Genomic DNA, 25438 nt, shown 5'->3' on the forward strand with positions numbered 1-25438 from the left:
TCGTATTATCATCTGCCTCAAACTATGCACAGAATAGTTTCCATGTTGTTCATCCTCCTTGGCTGCCCTGAGCATCAGCCTTCCTGTTCAGTCCTGCCCTTGAGGAGTTCCTGTTGAGTTGGCCAAGTCAGACACAGTCTTGGGGGGCCCCTGGGGCCCCAAAGCCAGCACCAGGACACTTACCACAGAGCCAGAGGAAACATAACAGGGGCTTGGTCTTTTCCACTTGGGGTTAATACTACCTTTTCACTGGGGCCCAGGTGGGAGGAGGGAGGAAGGTAAGACAGGTGAATTATTCTACATGCCAAGAACTGTGCCAAGTGCCTACTGTGTGTTGACTCCCTTGCCTTCCCTCAGGCATTGCTGGTGGCACAGATCTGGGCCTGTGCTTAGGCAGGTGGTAGGGAGGCTTCCTTGGAGTGGGGCTGGAGTGCAGACTGCTGTTGGGTCTCTTTGTCCTTCCCACAGCCCCAGTGGCTGGGCCCTCAGAAGGCTGGATTGCGCTGGATGATCCACATTCAAGTTAGGTAGGTACAAGGGAAAACAAATGTAAAGATCACACTTTACACTTTTGAAGCACTTTCTCACACATTTCCCTAGTTGAATCTTGTAACAACTCTGGCAATGGAAGAGGCAGTGAGATGGTTATGCAAATGAAGACACAGGCCCACAGAAGTCAAGAGCTCACACAGAGCTGTTCCCCAACACCTTTCCATAGCTTCCCATTGTGGCCTGCAAAGCAGCCCATCCCAGTGTGGAATCTGGGTCTCTAATCTTGGAGTGACTGGCTGTTAACAACTGCCACACTACCCCAGACTCCTCAACCACCTCCCACCCTTGGCCCCATCTGCAGTGAACTCCCTGTGTTATTATTTAGGAAGGTGTCTGAACCCACTTGTTTCCAAAGTCCAGGAGAGCAGCCACAGAAATTGTGCTCCTCTGTCCCTGAATCCAGCTTGGCACTTTCCACACAGTGATTTGGGGGTGGGGGTGGGGTACAGGGAGGAAAGAATTTTTGAAAGAGCTAATCAAGAATTGACTGTTGGGGTACCTGGATGGATCAGTGGGTTAAGTGTCTGACTCTTTTCAGCTCAGGTCACGATCTTGCTGTTCATGGGGTTTTGTGCTGACAGTGCAGAGCCTTCTTGGGATTCTTTCTCTCTCTTTCTCTGTTCCTCCCCCACTTGTGCTCTCTCTCAAAATAGATAAATAAATTTTGGGGCACCTGGGTGGTGCAGTTGGTTAAGCCTCTGACTCTTGTTCTCGGCTCAGGTCATGATCTCATGGTTGGTGTGCTGGAGCCCTACATCAGGCTCTGCGCTGATGATGTGGAGACTGCTTGGAATTCTGTCTTTCCTTCTCCGTACCCCTCCCTCACTTGTTCTCTTTCTCTCTCTCTGTCTCTAAATAAACTTAAAAAACTTTTAAAATAAATAAATAAATAAATAAATAAATTTTCAGAAAAAATTTGACTGTATTAGGCAAAAAACTGGAAGAAAAAGATCAGGGCCTTATATTTAAGATTGTGTAAATCTACCCCAAATTATATTTTTACCAAAAGTATGAGAATGTATCATATTTTTATAACAAAAAAATCATACTCTGATTTAGGGGAAAAATCACATCAATGACAAAGGTTTTGAAAGCAGACAAATTTGGGTTTGACACCTCCCCTCTCTAAACTCATTTTCTTCATCTGCAGAATGGGTGAGGACTTGGATAAAGCAGTATCTGGAATGACCAAAATGTGCTTACTTTTTAAAACATAGAGACTTAAGTTTTTAAGAACAGTTTTTTATTTATGGAAAAATTGAGAAGATACTGTAGACAGTTTTCAAATACCTGCACACAGTTCTCTGTGATTAATATCTTATAATACTATGATACATTTGCAACAATTGATGAACCTTTATTGATACATTATTATTAACTAAGTTCCATACTGTATTAAGATTCCCTTAGTTTAAAAAAATTTTTTTTTTCAACGTTTTTTATTTATTTTTGGGACAGAGAGAGACAGAGCATGAACGGGGGAGGGGCAGAGAGAGAGGGAGACACAGAATCGGAAACAGGCTCCAGGCTCCGAGCCATCAGCCCAGAGCCTGACGCGGGGCTCAAACTCACGGACCGCGAGATCGTGACCTGGCTGAAGTCGGACGCTTAACCGACTGCGCCACCCAGGCGCCCCAAGATTCCCTTAGTTTTCAACATTTTTTTTTTATTTTTTTTATTTTTGGGACAGAGAGAGACAGAGCATGAACGGGGGAGGGGCAGAGAGAGAGGGAGACACAGAATCGGAAACAGGCTCCAGGCTCCGAGCCATCAGCCTAGAGCCTGACGCGGGGCTCGAACTCACGGACCGCGAGATCGTGACCTGGCTGAAGTCGGACGCTTAACCGACTGCGCCACCCAGGCGCCCCAGGATTCCCTTAGTTTTAAGCCAGTGCCCTTTCTCTGCTCCAGGACTACATGTTCACTTGATTGTTTTTTATTATCATTATTGTTTTTGTTGTAATAGGAACTCAGCAAACACCTCTCCCCAGTCCTTCCCTTTCCAATCAGGTACCATCCAGGCAGCAAAACATGTTCCCATGGACTTCGACTAGGAAGCAGGTGATAGAGCTGAACCTGAAGGCTGGATACCAGAGCTGAGGCCCTGTGGGTGGGTGGGATTGGAGTGAGGGTTCTGTGTCAGTCTGGGCAGGAGGGGCTTCTGCCACGGGAGCAATCTGGGCTGTTGGTGTTGCAGTCAAAGCCACAGGCTTGAAGCTTCTGTTGAGCAACAAAGCCTTGTCTAGTAATTGCCTCAAGATGAATCAGAGAGATTTCTTCACTTGAGGTTGAAGGTGAGGGCTGGAGTGCCTTATAAAAACCTCCCCGGCTCCGTACTCCTCACCAGTGCCGTCTGCTTGCTACATTTCTACTCTCCTGCACGTTGAAGGGTAAGTGTCCGGTCCTTGGCTGTCCTTCAGGGGACTCACAGGGTAGTGACTGCATGCTGTTGGAAGCCACAGCCTTTTGCCTGCCAGAGCCCCTCTGGGCTGACTGCATTTTGGACCCAAAGAGACCAGGCCTTGCTGTGCTAGGTAGACTCAGTTTCCGAACTTAGAGATGGTGAAGGCAGAAGGGGCTGGTGAATGTCTGTAAGAGACCTGTGGCCAAAGTGCCATCCCCTGGGGAAAGGGAACAGCTCGGCCACCCCCCAAACCCTTCCCAGGTGTGCTTGGATGAACACCACCCTCTGAGTTATACTCTTGAGGAGCTATGCAACTGGCTGATTCTCTTAGGCTTTAGATGGCATTATATGCGCCCCCCCTCTGCTAGCCTATCTACAAATGAAAAATTCCACAGATCAAACAGAGCAGAGACAACACAAAGCAGGTGAGGGGAAAGTCATCCCTAGTCTAAACCAGAAAGAGAGCAGAGAGGGATGTGAGGTGGGGTGGGAGAGGAATTGCCTTAGACCTCTCTTGTTTCCTGAAGGTTGGGAAGATGACTAAGCTGGAAGAACACTTGGAGGGGATCATTAATGTCTTCCACCGGTATTCAAGCCGGGTGGGGGATCCTGACACCCTTTCCAAGGGTGAGCTGAAGCAGCTGATCACAAGGGAACTTACAAACTCCCTCCAGGTAGGTGATACTCTTCTCATCCAAACTTGCCCACTGAAGGGGTGGAGTTGGCTGAGGATGCTCTCTTGGGCTGTGGGACAGGGGATCCACCTCCCTCTCCCCATAACTCACTCTGTCACCTCAGGCTCTATTCACCTCTCTTTCTGGGATTGTTTCCTTACCTGTGGGGATTAGTGAGCTACAGACACCTTCCAGGTTGGGACCTGTGTGGCTCTATGTTGGCTCACAACAGCTGCTTCCCTCCATCTTCTATTTTGTTACGTTGGATTCTCCAACACAGTTTTGGTGAATGAATTAATGTCTCTGGACCCCCTGAGCTGAGCTCTGAGGGATGAGTGGCCCAGAGAAAGAGGAGGAAGAGTCTGAGCTTACTGTCTCTGATGTTCCCTTCTAGAATACCAAAGATCAAGCTACCATTGACAAGATATTCCAAGATCTGGATGCTGATAAAGATGGACAGGTCACCTTTGATGAATTTGTAGTCCTGGTGTCTCGCGTGCTACGGACCGCCCATGTCAATATCCACAAAGAGTAGAAAGCTCTGAGGGGCTTTTCTCCAGCAACGTCCCCAAGAAGACCTTTCCTTCTAATCACCAAAGCCCAGCCTCACATAGTGAGATGAGAATTAATAAATGTATTCTTGAAAAGTTCTTAACAGTGTGCACTTTCTTTCTTTCCATGCTCACGGTCTCCAAACTGGATCACACCTCGTCCCTGTGATTCTGACAGACCTCATTTGGACCCTTGAGACGCCCTTATCTGTTTGTTCATTTGTTCATTCATTTAACAAATATTCACTGAATATCTAGCCAGAGACCAAAGACACAAAACCCTGTCCACCTGGGGTTTGTGTTCTATTGGAGAGGGATATAAAACAAACAAATAGACAAAAAAAATAAAAGTACACCATACGATACAGTGGTAGGTAGTGATAAGGGATATGAAGAAAGCTAAAGAAGGAAATAAGGTTGGGGTGGAAGGAGAAGGAGGGGTATGCTGGCTTGATAGGAGTGCATTTGGGCAGATATCCCAGAAAGGAAGGGGAGCAGCTTGAAAATATCTGGGCCAAGAGCTCCTGGTACAGGGAGGCCAAGGCCCTGAGGTGGACACATGCTCGATCTGCTCAAAAGCCAGCATGAAAGGCAATGTGCAGGAACTGGGATGAGGAGTGGCATGTGGTGTGTGCTGGCTGGAAGCAGGGAGCAGGGCCCACAGACCGTAGTGCGGACTTGGGATCTTAAGTGTGCTAAGGAGCCACTGGGTAGTTTTGAGCAAGGGAGTGAGATGATTTCATTTACACTTCAAAAGGTTCATTCTGGCTGCCTTTGTGGAGAAGGAACTGTAGGGGTCAGATCAGAGAGGAAGCAAGGAGAACAGTGAGAAGTGATTCTCTGGAGTAGTGCTGGCCAGTAGGAATACATTGTGGGCCAAGGTTGTGATTTTAAGTTTACTTGTGGTCACATTTAAAAAGGTGAAAATAAAGAGGAAATTAATTTTAACAATGAATTTTGAAAACCCAATACAACAAAAAAAGTATCACCTCGACAGAAGTTATTGAGATATTTTTCATTCTTTTCTTTTTTTTCCCTAAGCCTTTGAAATCCAGCAGGCCTCATGCTGGCAATCACTGCTCCTGTGGCCAATGGTCACATGTAGCTCATGGTGATCATGTTGGAAGTGCAGCCTTAGCCCATTTGAAAGATGAGGTGAAAGATGCACTAAGGTGAAAGGCATGCTGGTGGTGCGGGGTAGTCAGACTCTGCAAACATTTGAAGGTTGGAAATGAGAAATCAAGGGTTACTCCAAAGGTTTTTCCCTGAGACATGTGCTGGATGCTGAGGGTACAGAGATGAGAGACAAAGTCTTTGTCAGGGGAGAACCTGAGCAACAGAAATCCCCACATGGTGTCATATTTGTTTCAACAGAAGTAAGCACAGGGTGTTGTGGAGAACAGGAGAGTGGTCCAGCCTTGGGTGTTGGGGTCAGTTAGCGATTGTGAGGAGGATCCTTGGACACGATATTTGTGGTAGGATTTTGGAAGGAGGAAAATGATGCAGAAATTACATGAACCTTTCCTTGCTTCTCTCAAGGGGTTGGGTAGGGGGCAGGAAGGTGTTGGGAGCACAAGGGACACAAGATTATGGAGAAGAGGGTTAGCTTTATCCAACACAGGGCAATGTGAGGGAATGCTTCCCTGGGCCGGGCTCCCTCCTTAGTGTGGTCCAAGGCCAGGTTCTAGGACTAGGCCGCTCTCCATCTGTGCTCTTCTCTCCTGTTGTGATTCTGCATCCACTGCTGTGATTGTTGTTAAATGTCCATCTCCTCCAGAGGACTAGGGTGTTTGAGAGCAGGTGCTGTAGCACTGTGCCTGGTACATGGTAGGGTTTCATGAATATCTCTTACATGAATGAACGTATTGAAATCAGTATGGTTATTGGTTTGATTCCTTCTAAATGGTCCCAGAAGAAAGAAGAAGGAGCATGGCCCCTAAGGGACAGGGTCAGTGTTCCCTGGTGGGAAGTGCATTCAGTCTGATTCAGAACTAATTGGGGGTGTCTCTGCCCTAAATCTCTGTCTGGTGCCAAGTCTGGTCTGGGGAAGATGGGGTGCCCCTTTGGATCACACTCCATTCAGTTGGATGTCAGAATACGTACATGTTGTGGGATAAATGTTTGTGTGCCCCTCAGTGTGATGGTATTTGGAGATGGAGCCTTTGGGAAGTTACTAGATTTAGACCAGGTCATGAGGGTGGGGCTCTCATGTAAGGATTAGTGCCCTTCTAAGAAAAGGAGAAGGCAGTGTGAACACACAGCAGAAGGTGCTGTCTGCAAGCCAGGAGGAGAGCCCATGACCAACCATTTTGGCTTCTAGCCTGATGAATGGTGAGAAATAAGTGTCTGTTGTTGAAGCCACCAGTCTATAGCATTTCTCCCTAGCAGCCTGAGCAGAATAAGACACCACAGACGCAGCATCCAGGGCACAACCTTGGGCTCTGGCAGACCCTCCAGCTCCTCCTGGCTCTTCAGCCAGAAGAACAGGCCAGAGGGGTAGACTTTGTGACAAAATTTGAGAAAGATAAGGTCATTTCTGGAACACAGGCATGACAGATATGTGAAGCAAGAATGGGAGCTTTCTGTTGGGGGAGGGGGTGGGTCTGTCTTTCAGTTCATTCAGTGGAAAGCCCTGTGGAGGTGATGCAAAGGAAGCTGGGATTGAGGACAGCATCTAGGAAGTGACGAGTCCTGACCACTGAGGCTGAGGTTGGAGGTTTGCAGGGGCACCTCCCTGAGGAAACTGCTGCTTCTGTGGGATGTGGATCTGTGGTACAGCTGAGGCAGGGTGAAGTGGGGTTGGCAGAAGAGGAAGGGACTTGGGACCCAGAGAAGGGGGTCTTGGAAGGGCCCAAGCCTGGAAGTGTTCCATCACTAAATGAGAATGGGGAGACATTCGAGGAAGGCCCTTACTCACTGGGTGACCCCAGTGGGCAAAGCACCTTGCCTCTCTGGACCACTGTTTTCTTCATTTTTGGAGAATTCAAAGGAGCTCAAGAAATTCATTTTAAAGAGTTTAGACTAGGTAAACACTCAAGTGTCATCCAGTTTTAATGTTTTGGATACTTTGAGTGGGATCTAGAAGGGTCAGAAGGAAGGGAGTTCTTGGTCACTAAAGGGCAGTGGCCAAGAGTGAAAGGGCTGGGGTTATAGTTCTGGGTTCAGACCCTAGTTTTACCACTTACTGTGAGACCTTGAACAAGTCACTCAAAATCTCTAAGTCTCAGTTTCTCCATCAGTAAAGTGGGGATAACACTGGTCCCTCTCTTCCAGAGTTGGTGTGAGGACCAGACACTGTGTGGAGCACTCAGTGCAGCTCCTGATGCCAAGCAAGCATCCAACAGCCATTAGCATTAACAGGAAGATACTAACTCTTGTAGAAAGTAATAGCTGGTCAGCCACTTGCTGCTGCAGCCACAACGGATGCCGTTTATTTTAAGCCCAAGCAAAGATTGAAGTTGTTTTTAGGATAAAGTTGACCAGTGTTGGACAAGTAACCAAGGGCAGTTAAGCACTAAAGGCCTGGAAACAAGACCAGGCTGTTGTTCCCCAAACCAGAGCACATCTGGGATGGAGAGTCCTAGCAGAATATGGTAGAAAACAACAACCAACCAATGAGAACAAACCCCAGCATATTTGCTGTTGTGGAAACATTCACCAGCCATGATTGTTTCAAAATAGCCAACTGAATTGCCACTTGAACTTAAATCCTATTTAGAGATATTTTTAGGGCCCTCACACTTGGTAAAAATTCATCAGCCAGAGGCACCTGAGGGCAGTGAAAGGCACCCTCTGCCTGGAATCAAATGTGCCTGGTTAACCTCCCAGCTCCACTGCTCCTTGGCTTTGTGAGTTTAAGTAGCCTCCCTTGTGTGAGCCTCAGCCTTCCCTCCTGAAAAGTGCAATTTGGACTAGATGAAAATGCAGAGACTTGTCCCCTGACAATGGCAGGCATCATGAAACAAATGGACGGACATGAGGACTGTTAGAACCATAGGACCACAGAGACTGGACCTGTCGTCTCCAGCATGGAGACATCAACTCCTGCCCACCACTCTGAGTCCTGGTCTCCAGCCATTCCAGAATGTTCTCCAGTTTCCCCATGAACTTACAGACTTCTCAGATTCTGCACCCACTGTACTATTGTCCTCTTTTTCTGAAGTGCCCTCTCGTCCCTTTAAGATGCATCAGATCTCTGCACCAGATCACTGAGATTTAGATCTCTTGCTTACCCACTAAGACCCAACCCAAATGTCACACCCACTGGGGAGCTCAGCCTTTCACATCCCTCACATGTTTCCACTTTCCCATCCAGAGTAGATTTCATGGGAACTCTGGGGTTTGCCTGCCCATCATGATTGGTCTGACAGAGTGCCTGGCCAAAGGTGTTATTATTCTATGGGGGACACCAACGCCACTGTTTTGGGTGCAACACCTTGCCATTTGGAAAGATATCTCAGCCGTGCTGCTGGCACACTGCAAGGCAAGGTAAGCCAAAGTGCGTGTCGGGACTTTGGAAGTCAGGAAAAGATCCGAAGTCAATGAGATGGCTTCCAGGAGCCCCCCAGTGCGAGAATGACTAGGACTCATCATTTTAACTTTGCCAAGATAAAAAGTCATCCAAGTCAAAAGAAAGCAAACTAGACTATGCTTCTCTCATTTCTCTGATTACCTAACGCAGTGCTGGGCACGCAGAAGCCCAACTCTTGCCCTTCCAACACTCACCTGGGCATTAATCTGCTGAAGCTTTCCTCAGCCTTCCTTCTCTCTCTCCCCACCTCCACCCAAGCTGAGAAGGCAGACAAAAGGTAGCTCCGCTGTGCTCCCAGGGTGCCTTGTGGTTATCACCCACCTGCACTTTTCTTTTGCCTATACCATGATATTGAAAATTTCTATTTGGGTGTTTGTTGCTCCCATCAGACCAAGGGCTCCTCGAGGGCAGGGACCTAATGTAGTATTTGGTATGGGGATCAGGCTCAGTGCAAAAGCCTCCTACCTGGTCCTGTGCTTCTAGTCTAGACCCCATCCCCCCCTCCACACACAAATTGCATCGTGTCACTCACCTGATTAAAGCATGCTGGAAGCTTTCCAGTCCTTGTCATCTGGTCTCATTTCCATCATTGCTGCCCCAGAGAGGCCCTGCCTGGTTCTCCGCCCCACGCAGCGCTCCATCACATCTCCCTCTTTCATTTTCCTTGTGGAGCTTATCACCCCTGAAATGATCTATTATTTATTTCTTGGCTTGTTTACTGTCTGACTCTTTCCTAGATGTAAACTCACCAGCGCAGGAACTCATCTGCTCTGACCACCAGGCACCTGGGACGGTGTCCACAAGTGGTTGCTCCTTAATGCCTGGCTGATGAATCAATGAATAATCGATGAATGTTGGTTTAGTGGAATCAAGTCAGTGTTTTCTAGTGTTCTCATTTCTGAGGGAATGAGCAGCTGATCCAAAATGCAAGTGTGATGCTTTTGGTTGTGGTGGGGAGGACGGGACTTCCTGGCAGATGGGCCTCATCTCAGAGGGATTTGGAGGTCTTACTGTGGGATCAACTCCTTTCCCTGGTCCTCAGCATTATTTGAAGGCTGTTGCCATGACCCCACTCCTCCCCCCTGCTTCTCTTTTTCAGGCTCAAGACCCTCAGCTCCTTGTGATTTTCTATTTCCACTATTAGCAGGTGCCTCCGAAGCTGAGTGTGTTCTGCTTTGAAGGTGTCATCCCTGGCTAGAAATGACACTGAATTACTCTTAAAGGCATTGCCATTCCTGGAAACACCCCAGCTACTTGGCACTACACTTCACCACTGAGACCGGAAGGGCAGAAAGCAGCATTTGAGGAAAAGACTCAGAGAGAGAACGTAGACTGGTTGGAGAAGGAGAGTGCAGCCCCAAGAAGAGGAGGACAGGAAGGATGGATTGGAACTGGGCCCCATGCTGCTGCCTCAGCCTTTGGCCACAATCCCCTTTATCACTGATCTGCATACGACAATTCTGGTACATGGGTAAAAACAGGAGAGCTCACAGCAGAAGGGGAAAATGTGGGGGCGTCCACAGGGAGGGGCCAGCTGGCCCTCCCTAGTGCTCACATTCCCTGTCTCCTGTATGTGGCGGATCTCTGCAGACAGGGGTTGGGGTTCCATCAGACAATGGAGTCAACTGGAGCCTTGGGGTATGGGGATTGTCCAGGCCCGAGCCCCAAGAGGTATCAGGACTTGAGCAACCATGTGTTTCAGCTCTGCTGTTACTTTGGTAATTGGAATGTCAAAATCCATGACACAGGGCTCTCTACAGCAACTTCGGGGAGGGGGAGGGTGGAATTCTGGAGTTTACCTCAGAGCAGAGTTTGTGTCAGGGTTGTGTAAGATTGCCTCACCAGGCTGCTGAAAGCTGAGGCCTTTCTTCCTGGTAAGGTCTTGGGAAACAGCACAGAATCATCTTCTTTATCCTGTAGGACTTGGGGGACATGTCTGCCCTGGCTGAGCTGGGACCTGGGAACTCGAAATCCCTGCTGGATTCATCTTCTCTGAGAAGTTCCACCTTGGGTTCTCTTTAACTCCCACTGGACTATCCAGCAGCCTCCCCACCGGCTTGGGGCCTGCCTGCTCATTACCACCCCAAATCCATCCCATAAGCCACAGAGAGACTTTAAAGTATGGTTAAATCACATCCCTTTCTAAAACCCTCCCTTCTCTTGCTGACAGTGCAAGCTCCAGGCCTAGAACCTGGCCTGCTCCCCTATGCCTCTCCCACCCCCAGGGCTCTTCGTTCCTGATCAGACTCCACATCTACCCACTTCCAGGCCTTCACACACACATCCTCCTTGTTCTGAGCACCCACACGTTTGTTCAGGGTTGTCTGCAGTCTTGACGGAGTTCTCACATTTGCCCTCCAGCTCCCACTGAAGGACAGCATGCTCACCTCATAGCCCTACCAAACTTTATCCTCTGGCCTTTTATTTCCCATATTAAAATCCTACAAGGAGCTATCTTATTTGTCCTATAGGCCTGGGGGCTTCTTAATCACAGGCAAGGCTTTATTTTCCATGTCTCCCCCCGCCCCCCGTCAATGTGTGTTGAGTGAATGAATGAATGGACAAACAGGTGAATGGTAAGAGAACTCACCTCTTCACCCAAATCTAAAACATACCACGCCACCCAGGCCCCAGAATACATTCAGAGCACTATTAAGCATCTGGGCAGCTTAAGGTGCTTCTCTTTCTCATCCCTCCCAGAAAAACACCCAGAAGTTCAGGTTCTACTGCTAAGGAGAGCAACTCCCTCTTACAGGAACCAGGGGGCAGGCATCTCATGACAGGCTCTCTGTTCTTTAGTCACCATGAGGTGGGGAAACCCCAAAAGTTCTCATTTCCCAAAAGGACTCCTTAATCACAGAGGTGTGATTCTCATGTGGGGTGGGAATCTGAACCTTAGCCTGAGGCAGGAAGTTGGTTCCTGTCTTCTCAACAGGACTAGCTTTTCAATTTTTAATTTTTAGTTGAAGTCTAGTTGATGTATAATATTCTATTAGTTTCAGGCATACAACATAGTGCTGTTACCCAGTGCTCATCATGGTGGGTGTACTTACCGTGGGTCAACACACAACACTGTGCTATAGTTTTTATCCCTGTGACTTATTTATTTTGCGAATTACCAGAAATTCGCACCTCTTATTTCTCTTCGCCTGTTTTGCCCATCCCCCTGACTCATTCTCCCCTCTGGCAACCTCAAATTTGTTCTCTGTATTTGAGTCTGTTTATGTTTTTTTTTGGGTTTTATTTGTTTGTTTTGTTTTTTAGATTCCATATATATATGAAATCATATGGTATTTGTCTTTGTCTGACTTATTTCACTTAGCATAATTCCCTGGGTTCATCCATGTTGTTACGAATGGCAAGATTTCATTCATTTTTATGGCTAATATTCAATCTTGTATACACAACACATCTTTATCCATTCAACTACTGATGGACACTTGGGCTGCTTCCATACCTTGTCTATTGTAAATAATGCTGCAATAAACATAGGGGTGAGTATATCTTTTCGAATTAGTGTTTTTGTATTTTTCAGGTAAATACGCAGAAGTGGAATCACTTCTATTTTTAATTTTTAAGGGAATTCCGTACTGTTCTTCACAGTGGCTGCACTGATCTACATTCCCATCAACAGCTCACAAAGGTCCCTTTTCTTCACATCCTCACCAACATTCTTATTTTTTTTTTCTTCTTGATAATAGCCATTCTGACAGATGAGGTGGTATCTAATTGTGGTTTTTATTTGCATTTCCCCAATAATGAGTGATGTTGAGCATTTTTTCATGGCCATCTGTTGGCCACCTGTATGTCTTCTTTGGAAAAATTTCTGTTCAGGTCCTTGCCCCATTTTTTAACTCAACTGTTTGTTTGTTTTTGGTGTTGAGTTGTATACGTTATGTAATATATCTTAGATATTAATCCTTTATCAGATATATAATTTGCAAATATCTTCTATCATTCAGTAGGTTGCCTTTGTTTTGTTGGTTGTTTCCTTCACTGTGCAAAACCTTTTTAGTTTGATGAATTCTCGATAGCTTATTTTTGTTTTTGTTTCCCTTGCCTGGGGAGACATATCCAGAAAAATATTGCTAAGGTCAATGTCCAAGAGTTTACTGCCTGTGTTTTAGGAATTTTATGGTTTTAGGTGCCCCATTTGGGTCTTTAATCCATTTTGAGTTTATTTCTGTGTATGGTATTAAGAAAGTTAGAAAAACTTAACCCTTTTGCATGTGGCTTTCCAGTTTCTTTAGCACCATTTGTTGAACATACTATTCTTCCCCCATTGTATATGTTTCCTCCTTTGTCATAGATTAACTGACCATATAATCATGGGTTTATTTCTGGGCTCTTTACCCTGTTACACGGATCTATGTGTCTATTTTTTTTAATGTTTATTTATTTTTGAGAGTGGGGAGGGGCAGAGAGAGAGGGAGACAGAGAATCTGAAGCAGGCTCTGCACTGACAACAGAGAGCCCAATGTGGGGCTCGATCTCATGAACCATGAGACCATGACCTCACTTGAAGTCTTAACCAACTGAACCAGCCAGGTGCCCCTACATGTCTATTTTTGTGCCAGTACCACCCTGTTTGGATTACTAAAACTTTGTAGTATAACCTGAAATCTGGGATTGTGATACCTCCAGTTTTCTTCCAGCTTTTTTATTCCTCCTCTCCTCCTCCTCCTCCTCCTCCTTCTTCTTGTCCTTCTTCTTCTTTGTAGTGTTTTACTTATGAGAGAGAGAGAGAGAGAGAGAGAGAGAGAGAGAGAGAAAGAGAGATATGCAGAAAACTAGCAGGGGAGGGGCAGGGAGGGAGGGAGACACAGAATATGAAGCAGGTTCCAGGCTCTGCACCAGCAGCACAGAGGCCAATGCGGGGCTTGAACTCAGGAACCAAGACATCATGATCTGTGCTGAAGTTGGACACTTAACTGACTGAGCCATGCACATGCCCTAGCTTTGTTCTTCTTTCTCAAGATTACTTTGACTATTTGTGGTCTTTTGTAGTTCCATACAACTTTTAGGATCATTTACGGAGTCAGCTTTTTGGAATGGAAGGGGCTAATGGGATGGAAGAGGCTAAATTACCTTTATTACTCTCTTAAAATATGTTTAAGGAAAACCCCACAGGGCTCTGTAAAAGTGGCTTACTGTTAAACTTTCTCCTGGGGTCTAAAACCATGCCCCACTCTCAGACTGAGCTAGTGGAGAGAGAAGGGAAGGGGAGAATTCTTGGCATCTATGAAGCTCTGCCCCCGACATGCTTGCCCCTCAGTTGCCCTCTCCAGCAACCCCTCTAGCTCCACAGGGTCCTAGGACCTCTACCTTCACTTGTTAATCTGTAATGCTCATTCCAGCACCTGGGGATTTGGGGCAAATCAGCCATAATTTCTGCCTTTAGGACTATCATCACACTTGATAAGGGGTTACAAGTCTGTATGAGAAGTGCAATGGTATGAGGGGTAAGGCCCTATATGTTTGCAGAAATGGTTGTCAGGGACATCTTCATGAAGGCAGTGACAGGCTCTGGGCCTTTACAGATCCTAAGAGATTTGCCAGAGACACCAGGGTGGTGAGAGCATTCCTGGTGTAAAGGTGCAGAGGCTGAAGAAAGCTTGGATATCACTTATGGAAAATACTTTGAAAGAGTGGGTGGGTGGCTGTATGGATGGAGGGGGTTTGATTTATTCTGTGTCCCTAAGGATGTGGGAGGGAAACTAGGATTAATGCCCAGCAGGCACAGAAGACAGATTTTAGCTTGGTGTGATGAAGAACCTTCTAGGTGCCACATTAGGATGCTCCTTTACCTGGCGGAGTTTAGGCCAAATCGCCACTTGTTAGGGATGTTGGGGAGAATCAATCAAGCATGGGGGTGGGGAAGGTTGGGTTTAAGCAACAATTTTCAAGCTTTTTTCAAGACAAATCCCCTTTTTTTTTTTTTGCAAATGGAAGCTTCTAGTGTGCAACAGATAAAGCTTTGGGGGTGGTGGGCTTGCTGCCCTCTACCTTCCAGTGTGAGACTCTGTGATGATATCCAGAAGCTTTCCATCTGCCAGTTTTAATGCCACCACCCCCTTCTTTTCTCCACACCACCTACAAGAGCAGAGGTAAGCAGACACTTGGCCCAGTCTAGTGGTGAGGCAGAGTCACAAATATTTAGGGCACATTGTGAAAAGCGAGGGTCGGTAGAGGGTGTGGGGTCACCTGCTCTACCTGGGGTATCCCCAGGCCTCCCATATCCCTGGTTCTCTTTCCCCTAGCAAGCTGCATCCAGAAGGTGACCCCTCCCTGGACATGAGGGTCAGGGAGAAGGGCTGTCAGAGGTGTTTCCTGAGCTGTTGGCTCCTTAAGTCAGGCAGGGAAGGGACTGGGGGTTTCTAAATTCTGCTCTCTGGGGTGCCTGGGTGGCTCTGTCAGTTAAGTGTCCAACTCTTGATTTCAGCTCAGGTCACGATCTCACAGTTGGTGGGATTGATCTCTGCATTGGACTCTGTGAAGACAGTGTGGAGTCTGCTTGGGATTCTCTCTCTCCCTGTCTCTCTGCCCCTCCCCTGCTTGCACTCTCTCAAAAAATAAATAAATAGGGGCGCCTGGGTGGCTCAGTCGGTTAAGCGTCCGACTTCGGCTCAGGTCACGATCTTGCACTCCGTGAGTTTGAGCCCCGCTCTGGGCTCTGTGCTGACTGCTCAGAGCCTGGAGCCTGTTTCAGAGTCTGTGTCTCCCTCTCTCTCTGACCCTCCCCCGTTCATGCTCTGTCTCTCTCTGTCTCAAAAATAAATAAACGCTAAAAAAATTCTTAAAAAAATAATCTAAAAACAAAAACAAAAACAAAGCAAAAACAACTCTGGTTCCCAAGCTCACAGCCTGGAGCAATCCCTGGAAACTCCCTCAAGTGGGAGCCATTAAATCCCTGTGCCCATAGCAGAGGCCCCTGGGCCCTTAAGGCAGAAACATGCACAGTCCACTGCAGACAGCCTGGGAACTGGCCACAGCCACGCAGTGTGGGAAGATGGAACCTAAACTGCAATTGTCCCCATGCTCAGCAGTGTGGAAGAAGCTGGGACATCTAGCCCAAGGAAAAGATGGGGTTCAAGGCCTTTTCCCTTCTGCACTATTTTGACCAGCTCCACCACTTTATGGCCTTCGATTGGTCTCTTCTCCACTCTCTGTCTCACTCCTTTCATTTTTGGAGATAGATGACTGCCGATCTCTTTCCAGCTCTCCAAATCCTAGATCTCTTGGAGCGTTCTCTCTGCTGGAAGGACAGGGCAGGGCACACACCCTGATATGGGCTCTGGTTTTCAGAAGGCCAGCCCCAGCCTGGTGGTAACCTGGGAAAGGGACTTCATGGTGAAGCACTCAGGCCACAGGTGTCAGAGGAGTCATCTGGAAGTCTCTGAAATGAGAGGTTGGGCATGGAGGCTGCTTCGTGGGGAAGCTGCGAGCCAAGCCCGGCTGCTGTGTTTGTGTCTGGAAACAAATGCCCTGCTGGGCTGGACTCTCAGCCACTAACCAGGGACTGCAGGAGCCTCAGTCACCAAAGGGAGCCTTAAGGCTTAGAATCAAAATCCTCAGGCCCAATTGGCTCCCTGGACCCAGAGTCCAGCTTCCTCATGGTGGTGGTTAAGCCTTATAGCTGCAGCGCCATGATTGGAACTCATTCTTCCAATAAGCAGGCAGGAGTTCCCTCTCTCCATCCTTTTGGGACTGGGTGGGCATGGGGCCAGACTCCCCTACTCTCATCCATGCCTGCACCTGCCTCAGTGTCCATCCATGATGAGGATGCTAGGTCTATGAAGAGACACTGATTTGCTCCCATGGATTGATTCAAAACCTAATTTGTGGGTAAATACACCCAATACAGTATTCCTCCCCAGATATGGCTCCTAGGTACACCTCTGGACAACTTCCAGAGAAATAAGTTTCTCTTAGGAGACAGATGGTTGTGGAAGATGTTGGACAGTACTGGGGGAAGGAGGCAGACAGGGCTGGGTAGGGGGTGGCTGGCATGTTGAGGGGAAGGGATACCCCCTTTTGTTTTCTATGGAGACAAGGGCCAATTTGACAGGCAGTACAGGGAAGTCTTGAGCTGGAGTGGGGTGACTGGGACTGAGTCATGGGGCCTGAGGTTAGAGGTGAGGAAATAGGGCAGTGAGCCCAAGGGGCTCAGAACAAACCCACATTATCATGATTTCCTACTCTGTTATTACCAAATGAAGGGGTTGAGCCCCAGTTAAGGGGCAGGGCCCCAGAAAGATAGGCTGTAACACCCAGGCCCCCAGAAGGATAGGTTGGGAAGGGGGAGTTGGAAGAAGCACGCAGAGCGCTGGCTTGGAGGAAGACTTTATTTTGCTCCCTGTTCCCAGTCCCCCAGCTAAGGCAGTTTGGCATGGCCACCCTGTGACCCTGGTTGGGTGGGGGAAGGGTGTCCTGGCCTCCTGATTAGTGGCTGTGGCCATGGCCACCATGGCTATGGCCGTGGCCACCGTGGCTATGGCAGTGGCTCTGGCCACCTTCCCCAAAGCCTGGCCCATGGCTGTGGCCTTCTCCTTCAGGGGCATTCTTATGCATTTCCTCATGGGAGGCTACCGTCAGCCTGCCCACCAGGATGGAGAACTCCTCGAAGTTCAGCTCCTTGTCTCCATTTGTGTCCAGGTCCTCCATGATCTTGTTTATGGCATTGTCATTTTTCTTCTGCTTCTGTGGGTGGGGGAGACATGGCAGTCAGGGCTGGGTGTGGCCAGCGTTAGGGACAGGGAGCTCAGCAAATGACCCTAGGCAAAGCTACAGGGAAGCCTGGCCCCTGGGCCTCAGTTATAAAATTGAAAATGACCATGGACTGATGCTCACAGGGTAGCAGATGCTGAGCATGCTTTGGACACGTTCTGATTTAGTCTGCATACAACCTGGGCACTACAATTCTCTCCATTTTACAGAAGAACTGAGGTCAAGTGACTTGCTTGAGGTCACACAATTAGTATGTACAGAAATGTCACCTCATTGGTCTTTATAACAAGTCTAGCAGGTGGACTTGGTCTCTTCTTTGAGGAAGACTTGAGGAAACTGACTTAGAAAAGGACAGCTGGTTTTTGCAGATTGAGTAGGGTTGGGAGCCGCAGAGTGGAAATGAGCCCTGTCCCTCCACCTGTCCATCCTGCTCCCTCCCCTTTCCCCTCCCTTCCCTCTCTAGGTCACTCATTTGGGACATGCATCTGCATTTTAACCTGCATAGTAGGGAAACCCCTGAGGAAAGCAAGGTGGGGACAGAGGGCAGTGTTGGCTCTCCATTGACCCCACAGGGTGCGATGAAGTAGCCAGGGCAAGGGAGGGTCCAGGCAGGGCAGAAGAGAGCTTCAGTTGGTCCCACCCACTGGCTGGGGTAGCTTAGCCAAGTCCCCTCCTGGGACCCTGCGGGTGCCCAGCTCTGTTCCCAGGCCCTTCCCACTCCTGCAGTGCTCCCACACAGCCCTCTTTCTGCCCTTCTCCCATGCCTGGCCAGAGCACTCACTCTGGAGCAGCTGCTTGGCTGGGTCCCAGCTTCTCCTCCTGGACTACCACTCTGCTTCTGGCAGAGTACGAAGGAGGTGGGTGGTGGGGCAGGCATAGGAATCACACTGCGGAGACCCTCACCCCATGAACTCTTGGCTATATTGTTTCTTGTTTATCCTGACCTGGCACCCTTCATCCCAGTGTCTTATGCACCTTGACCCAGTGTCAACATCCCCACTACTGACTACTGAAGTGGGGCGAGGCTTCAGGGAAGGCTGCCACTGGCTCTAGGAATAGAACTGAGGCTGGGACTCAGGCTTTTCACCCTTCTTGGTCCAGGTCTCTGTACCCCAAGTCCCTGATCTTATAAAGAAACTGAAAGATCAAGTGGAACTAATCCTTTTTTTCCTAGAATTGCCTGTTATTTTCAGATCAGGGAATAAATGAACATGTTACTGAGTGCTTTGTGCCTGCCACTGCTCACTGGGTGCTTCCTACATGTAGTGTCTGTGTTTCCACGGACTCTTAGGTTAGAAAGGCCCCTCAGCCCTTGCATTCTGACAACAGCTGAGGTTTGGTGTCTGCCCAGCCCCTGCCAAGGGTCGTCCTCAGTTGCTTCCCTCCTCAGTTCAGGTGTCAGCTCAAATCACCTCCTTGGAGGGGCTCTTCCTGTCCACCCAAATAGTCAGCTTTTCCCACCCAGTCCACGCCACCCATAGCATGCTCTCTTATTTTCTTTGGGGGACTTACTGGCATTGGATTTTCCTGTGCTCTTTACTGGCCAACATCTTTGCTGTGTGTTCACCACTATGTGACTCTGCCCAGGACAGGGCCCTGCACACAGCACACATCTGTAAGTCAGTCTTGCTCGACTCTGTCTGCTGTCTAACTTGGAGTAACTCTGGTGACAGGGAGGCTGGGCTGAAGGAGCTAGACTTTCCTCCTTGACCATTGCAGACTGCACCCCATCCTCCATCCTTGGCCCAGACTGTCTCCAGGCTGCGTCAGGCCCACGAGGAGCACAGCCTACCTTGAGGAAGTTCGGCAGCTCTTTTTTCACCAGCTGTTTCATTTCTTTCTGGTTGAGTTTGTCCGGGTGCCCCAGCCTCACAGAGTACTGGTGGAAGATGTTGATGATGGTCTCAATGCTGCATTCCATCTGTGACAGCTGGTCCGCCATCTTCCTGCACTCTTGTCTGCAAAGTGGAGATGCAGGGGTTCAGGTGCTTAGAAGAAAAGGCTGCTGAGCTTCCCTGACACCTCCCACAGGCTGCCCATAGGAACAGAAGGGGAAACACAGAAGTAAAAGAAAGAATGGCTCCAGGTGATTTGAGAGAAGATGCTGCCCCACATATGGAAGGGATGGTTTTAGAATATCTGGAAAATGCCAAAAAGCAGTGCAGTTGAGGACAAGAGGCTCCAGCAGAATATGAGCCAAGAAAATGTGAGGAAATTTTGATTAATCGAGGAGGGCTTCCAGGAAGAGGCCTTGGAAAGAAGATGGGTGGGTGGGTGGGTGGGGGGGGGAAGTAAAGAAAGAGTTGGCAAGCAGGCTCCTGCCTGTGGAAGCTGATGGCTCACTTACCTGCCAAGGAGCCACACAACGGGGTTTGACAGCACCCTGTGTGTCCAACATTTATAGGCAGCCCCTGGCCGGATAGTCAGCTCTCGCGGGAAGATTGCTTCACAGGTGAGCAGTGTGGTAACCCTGAGTTGGGCTGTCAGTGCCAGGAAAGGGGCTTGGGCGGGACAGGAAATGTTCACAAAGCTTCTTGGGCCTTTTTGTGAAATGCCCAACCCTGGGCCTGGAGCTGGTTTGGGAGGAAGCTGTTTGGGTAGCTCACTTCCCCTCCACCCCAATCCCTTGCCCTACTTGAACAAGCCAGCAGGCTGCCTCTCCTCTGGCAGCCCTCACTCTCCCCTACTCCTGCTACGGTTGGGTCAATCAGTGGCTGCTGGCCCTGCCTTCCCCATGTGTGCTGCCCAGCAAGCGTGGCTGAACCTTCCCATGCCTGCCTGACTCTGTGATAAGTACTCCTTGGAGGCTGAGGTGTGGGCACGGGGTTCTTAGATTCATAGGGAATGAATTGGGGTTAGGAGGGCCGTTAGAGGTGCTCCACCCTTTCATATTGCAGATGAGGAAACTATGCCCAGAGAGGCACCTGGTTGGTGACATAGGAGGAACTGGGCCCAGACATCCTGGTTCCTGGTTAAGGGTGATTCTGATTACACTTCCCTCTTGCAATCTGAGCAAGACATCATCAAGGTGAACATGTTTCTAGAGGCCTCAGCATTACTGTTCTAAATCTTGCTCCCAACTGGGAGCCATGCCCTCTAGGAACTTACAACCTATAAGACAAATATTTTTATGTAGCTTCTCCTTGGGCAACACCTGTTCCTCCCTGGCTACAAACCTCCCTGCCCTGCGGGGGAGAAAGCTGAGCTGTTTAGTGCAGCACACGGAACTCTCCAGAAGCGCTTGTCCTGCCCCATCAGCCTCCCCTCCCACACCACCCTCTTACCCTGGGGTCACAGAGGGGCCACCTGCCACATGCATGCCAGGTCTTTGTCTTTGGTGCTGTCACCTGAGTGCCTTTCATCCATGACAGGTTGCAGTCCTACCAACCCCTCACGGCTCAGTTCAGATGCCACCTTGTCCAGGAGCCTGCTCTGGTCTTTCCAATTGGAAACAACTGTTCCTCTGGGAAACTGCTCCCCTCCCACTCCACTTCCAGCTCTCAACACTTCCTCCCCTAGAGTTCAGTTATGTACATATTTTGCCTTGTTTGACAATTGCCTGTGGATCCTCAAGGCAGGCTCTTCTTCATGTTCATACCCTCCTGAGTGCACAGCCCAGGGCTTGGCAGATGGGAGACCTCACATTTGCTGAAGGACCATGTCCTTGTTGACAGCCTCCCCTCTCCACCCAGGAAGCACTTTTGGAGGACTTGTATGGATGCTGTCCCTTAACCTCATGCTCCGTCCAGCGTCTCCCCTCTGTCCAGACTTCATGAAGCCTTCCCTCCCTTCTCAAGCCATCTTGACTGCTCAGCCTTCTGAAAGTCCGAGGCAGCCCCTGTATATGCTACACCTTGGCCCTGAGCATGTCCTGCCTTACACTGCTGAGATGGCACATGGAATTGTGGCTAAGAGTTCAGACTGGCTATGTGAACTCAGGCAATTTAAATAACCTCTCTGTGCCTCACTTCTTTAACATTAAAACAGGAAAATGACAACTTATCTTGAAAATGGAGACAGTACATGTAAACGTGGAAGAGCTCAGTAAATGAGAGGCATTCTTATTAGTTACCATTTCATTCACTAATGCATGTATGGGTAGAACACCTACTATGTGCCAGAAAGTAGTGCTAGATGTTGTAGGAGCTTGGTGAATGAGACAAAATAAAAGGGTGGGGACATAATCTTATATCTTGAATTCCTAAACACACTTTATACTCTTGGGAGCTAAGGACAGGGCCTGGCACAGTGCCAAACACACAGCAAATATTTACTAACCACTTGCTGAATGTGTGCTTGAATGAATGAGTAAATCACCCATGACTGAATGAACAGTGTAGGTATATCCCAGGAATTCATGCGCTGACTGGGCCTGCTCCCCTCTGCAGCAGTGGAGGAAGGTACAGACAACACCCTGAAGGTGCCTGCGGCACCTCTCCCTTGCGCTCCCACAGCGCCCTCTGCCGACTCTGCCAGAGCACGTTTCACTCTGGACCAGTGGCCCCAGACACAAGCTCACAGGAAGAAGGAACTGGAAGCTGATGGCTTGAGAAAACAGCGCCACCAGTACGCGATGTGTGCCAACTAACGTGAGGGCTCTGGCTGAGGACATCAGGGAACAGTGGACACTGGTGAATGGGATTTCTCTTAACTTGAAGGAATGGTGGTACTCAGCATCAGCTTGACGTGGGAAAGGGGGCCAGGTACTGTCAGCACCCTCAAAGGCCCAGAGAATATGAATTTTTATGTGAAAACTCTTGCTTATAAAAGGGTTAGGGTTAGGGTTAGGGTTTGGGTCAGGCTGTCAGGGTTAGAGTTAGGGTTTGGGTTCGGATTCAAGGTTCGCGTTCGGTTTTGGGTTCAGGTTTAGGGTTTGAGGTTCAGGGTTTGGGTTCGGGGTTCAGGGTTCGGGGTTTGGGTTCAAGATTCAGGTTTCTGGGTTCGGGTTCCAGTTCAGGGTTCGGCTTAGGGTTCAGGTCAGGGTTTGGGTTAAGGTTCAGGATTCAGGTTCGGGTTCGGGTTCAGGTTAGGTTAGGGTTGGGGATAGGGTTATGGTTAGGGATAGGGGTTAAGGTTAAGGTTAGGGTTAGGCTTAGGAGTCTGGGTTAGGGTTAGGAGTTCAGGATAGGGTTAGGGTTAGGGTTAGGGTTAGGGTAGGGTTAGTTGTAGGGTTAGGTCCCAGGAGGCTCCATGCCATGAAACTAAATCATTGCAGTTGTTTCTCAGAAGGTCTGAGTTGAATGCACAAGTGAGATTTCCGGCCAGTTTTATTCTTTGTGTTTCACTGTCAGACAACAGTGTCGCCCATCTTCGCTAGGCCCCTCGTTCAGGGTCGATACCAAGACTGAAGCAACTCCAGTCTTGTAATCTACCTTGAGGACTGAAGTGAGGGCCATGTGACGTTGTGAGTCAAGGGTAGTCTTAGGGTTCGAGATAGGGTTAGGTTTCCCTTGATGGTTTAGTTAGCATTACAGTTAGGGTCATGGTTATGTCCCAGGTGGCTCCAGGCGCTGAACCCAAGTGTAGTTGCCTCCCCAAAGGGCTGAGTTGAGGGCACATGAGGGTGCCGGTCAGGATTAGTCTTTGTCTTCCAAGTCCACACAACACTGTGGTCCACTGGTCGGGTAGGCTTCAGGAATCCTCTTGGGCAGCTGCAGCCGGGCCTGGGTAATGACATGGTGAGGGTCCAGGTTCTATGCTGAATTATCCTTCACTGCGTCTGGACCCCAGGTGTGTGGTGTTGTTAGACTTTGGTATTGGGTCCCCATGGGGAGAGAGCCTTAGCTCGTGTTATGGTTCAGTCCAGCGACATCACCAGGGCCGAAAGGGCTCCAGTCTCATGATCTCCCTGGAGGGCTGAACCAAGGGCCCATGTGACAGGGAGGGTCAAGTGTAGGGTTAGGGTTCGAGATGGGGTTAGGTTTCAGTGGAGGGTTCTTTTTAGGCATAGGGATAGGGTTAGGGTTAGGTCCTAGGAGGCTCCAGGCGCTGAACCCACAGCAGTGCAGTTGTATCCACGAAGGGTTGAGTTGAGGGCAGAAGGGAGGGTGCTGGTCAGGATTAGTCTTTGGCTTCCAAGGCCACACAACTCCTATGGCCCCTGACACATAGGCCTCAGGAATCCTCACGGGCAGCTGCAGCCTGGCCTGGGATACGACATGGTGAGGTTCCAGGTTCTATGCCGAGTGATTCTGCACCGCTTCTGGACCCCAGGGTTGTGGTATTGTCAGACTTCGGTATTGGGTCCCCATGGGGAGAGAGTCTTAGCTAGGGTTAGGGTTCGGTCAGGGACGTGGTTATTGCCGAAGTGACTCCAGTCTCGTGATTTCCCTCGAGGGCTGAAGTGTGGGTCCGTGCGACAGGGCGGGTCAAGTGTAAGGTTAGGGTTTGAGATAGGGTTAGGTTTCGGTTGAGGGTTCTGGTTAGGTGTAGGGTTAGGGTTAGGGTTAGGTCCTAGGAGACTCCAGGCGCTGAACCCACAGCAGTGCAGTGGTCTCCCCGAATGACTGAGTTGAGGGCACAAGGGTGGGTGCCGGTCAGGATTAGTCTTTGGCTTCCAAGGCCACACAAGTTTATAGGCCATTTGTTGGGTTGGCCTTTGGAATCATCTTGGGCAGCTGTAGCCGGGCCTTGGAATCGACATGGTCATGTTTCAGGTTCTATGCTGAGTGATCCTGCACCACTTCTGGACCCCAGGCGTGTGGTGTTGTCAGACTTTGGTGTTGGGTCCCCATGGGGAGAGAGCATTAGTAGGGTTAGGGTGTAGTCCAGGGATGTCGCCAGGGCTGAAGGTACTCGAGTCTCACGATCTCCCTCAAGGGCTGAAGTGAGGGCCCATGCGACACTGCGAGTCAAGTGTAGGGTTAGTGTTTGAATTTTGGTTAGGTTTTGATTGAGGGTTCTGGTCACGGGTAGGGTTCGGGTTAGGATTAGGTCCCAGGAGGCTCCAGGCGCTGAAACCACAGCAGTGCAGTTGTCTCCCTGAAGGGCTGAGTTGAGGGCATAAGGGAGGGTGCCGGTCAGGGTTAGTCTTTTTCTGCCATGGCCGCACAACTCTAATGGTCCCTGGTCACTTAGGCCTCAGGAATCCTCTTGGACAGCTGCAGCCGGTCCCTGGATTGATATGGTCATGTTCCAGGTTCTATGCTGAGTGATACTGCACCGCCTCTTGATCCCCGGTGCGTGATGTTGTCAGAGTTTGGTTTTGGGTCCCCATGGGGAGAGAGCCTTAGCTAGGGTTTGGATGCAGTCCAGGGACGTCACTAGGGCCAAAGCGACTCCAGTGTTGTGAATCTATGGAGGGCTGAAGCGAGGGCTCATGCGCGGGTGTGCCTCTGGTTAGAGTTAGTTTGATAGATAGGGTTAGGTGTAGGGTGAGGGTTATGGTTAGGTTTATGGCTCGGATTAGGGTTAGGTCCTAGTAGGCTTCAGGCACTGACCCCACAGCAGAGGAGTTGTCTCCCCCAAGGGCTCAGTGGAGTACACAAGGGAGCATGCCGGTAAGGATTATTCTTTGTGTTCCAAGGCTAGACAAATGTATGGGCCACCCTTCGAGTTGGTCTCAGGAATCCTCTTATGCAGCTGTAGTTCGGCTTAGGAAATGACATGTGATGTTCCCCGTTCCATGCCGAGTATTTCTGCACCGATTCTCGAACCCGTGTGCGTGCTGTTGTCAGACTTTGGAATTGGGTCCCCATGGGGAGAGAGCCTCAGCTAGGGTTTGGGTTCAGTCCAAGGACCTCGCCAGGGCCAAAGTGACACCATTCTCGTGAGTTCCATGCAGGGTTGAAATGTGGGCACATGGGCGGTTGTCGGTCTGGTGTAGAGTTAGTGTGAGAGTTCGCGTTAGGTTTAGGTTTAGGGTTAGGTTTACAGATCTGTTTAGGGTTAAGATTAGTTCCCAAAAGGTTCCAAGCCCTGAATGTACAGCAGTGCAGTTTTCTCCCCGAAGGGCTGATTGGAGTGCAGAAGGGAGAGTACCGGTCGGCATTAGTCTTTG

General features: G+C 49.2%; 2 protein-coding genes across 3 annotated transcripts; one reads left to right on the forward strand and one right to left on the reverse strand.

Moving 5' to 3' along the window:
- The first annotated feature begins 2787 nt into the window (after positions 1-2787).
- On the forward strand, positions 2788-4280 carry LOC131495430 (protein S100-A12-like). 2 transcript variants are annotated; one of them, XM_058700352.1, is made up of 3 exons: positions 2788-2942; positions 3484-3630; positions 4025-4280. In XM_058700352.1, exons 2-3 carry the CDS (start codon positions 3493-3495, stop codon positions 4163-4165), a joined length of 279 nt encoding a protein of 92 aa, XP_058556335.1. In that variant the 5' UTR covers positions 2788-2942; positions 3484-3492; the 3' UTR covers positions 4166-4280. The 2 variants fall into 2 exon arrangements, with proteins under 2 accessions (XP_058556335.1, XP_058556334.1); XM_058700351.1 differs by lacking the exon at positions 2788-2942 and having other exon boundaries at positions 3465-3630.
- A 12759-nt stretch (positions 4281-17039) lies between these two features.
- On the reverse strand, positions 17040-19943 carry S100A9 (S100 calcium binding protein A9). Its single transcript, XM_058700350.1, has 3 exons — positions 19787-19943; positions 19232-19397; positions 17040-17412 (listed from the first exon to the last, which is right to left on the reverse strand). Exons 2-3 carry the CDS (start codon positions 19379-19381, stop codon positions 17155-17157), a joined length of 408 nt encoding a protein of 135 aa, XP_058556333.1. The 5' UTR covers positions 19382-19397; positions 19787-19943; the 3' UTR covers positions 17040-17154.
- Between the last annotated feature and the right edge of the window lie 5495 nt (positions 19944-25438).

The sequence above is a fragment of the Neofelis nebulosa genome, chromosome 15, assembly GCF_028018385.1.
Source record: "Neofelis nebulosa isolate mNeoNeb1 chromosome 15, mNeoNeb1.pri, whole genome shotgun sequence".
Lineage (NCBI taxonomy): Eukaryota > Metazoa > Chordata > Mammalia > Carnivora > Felidae > Neofelis > Neofelis nebulosa.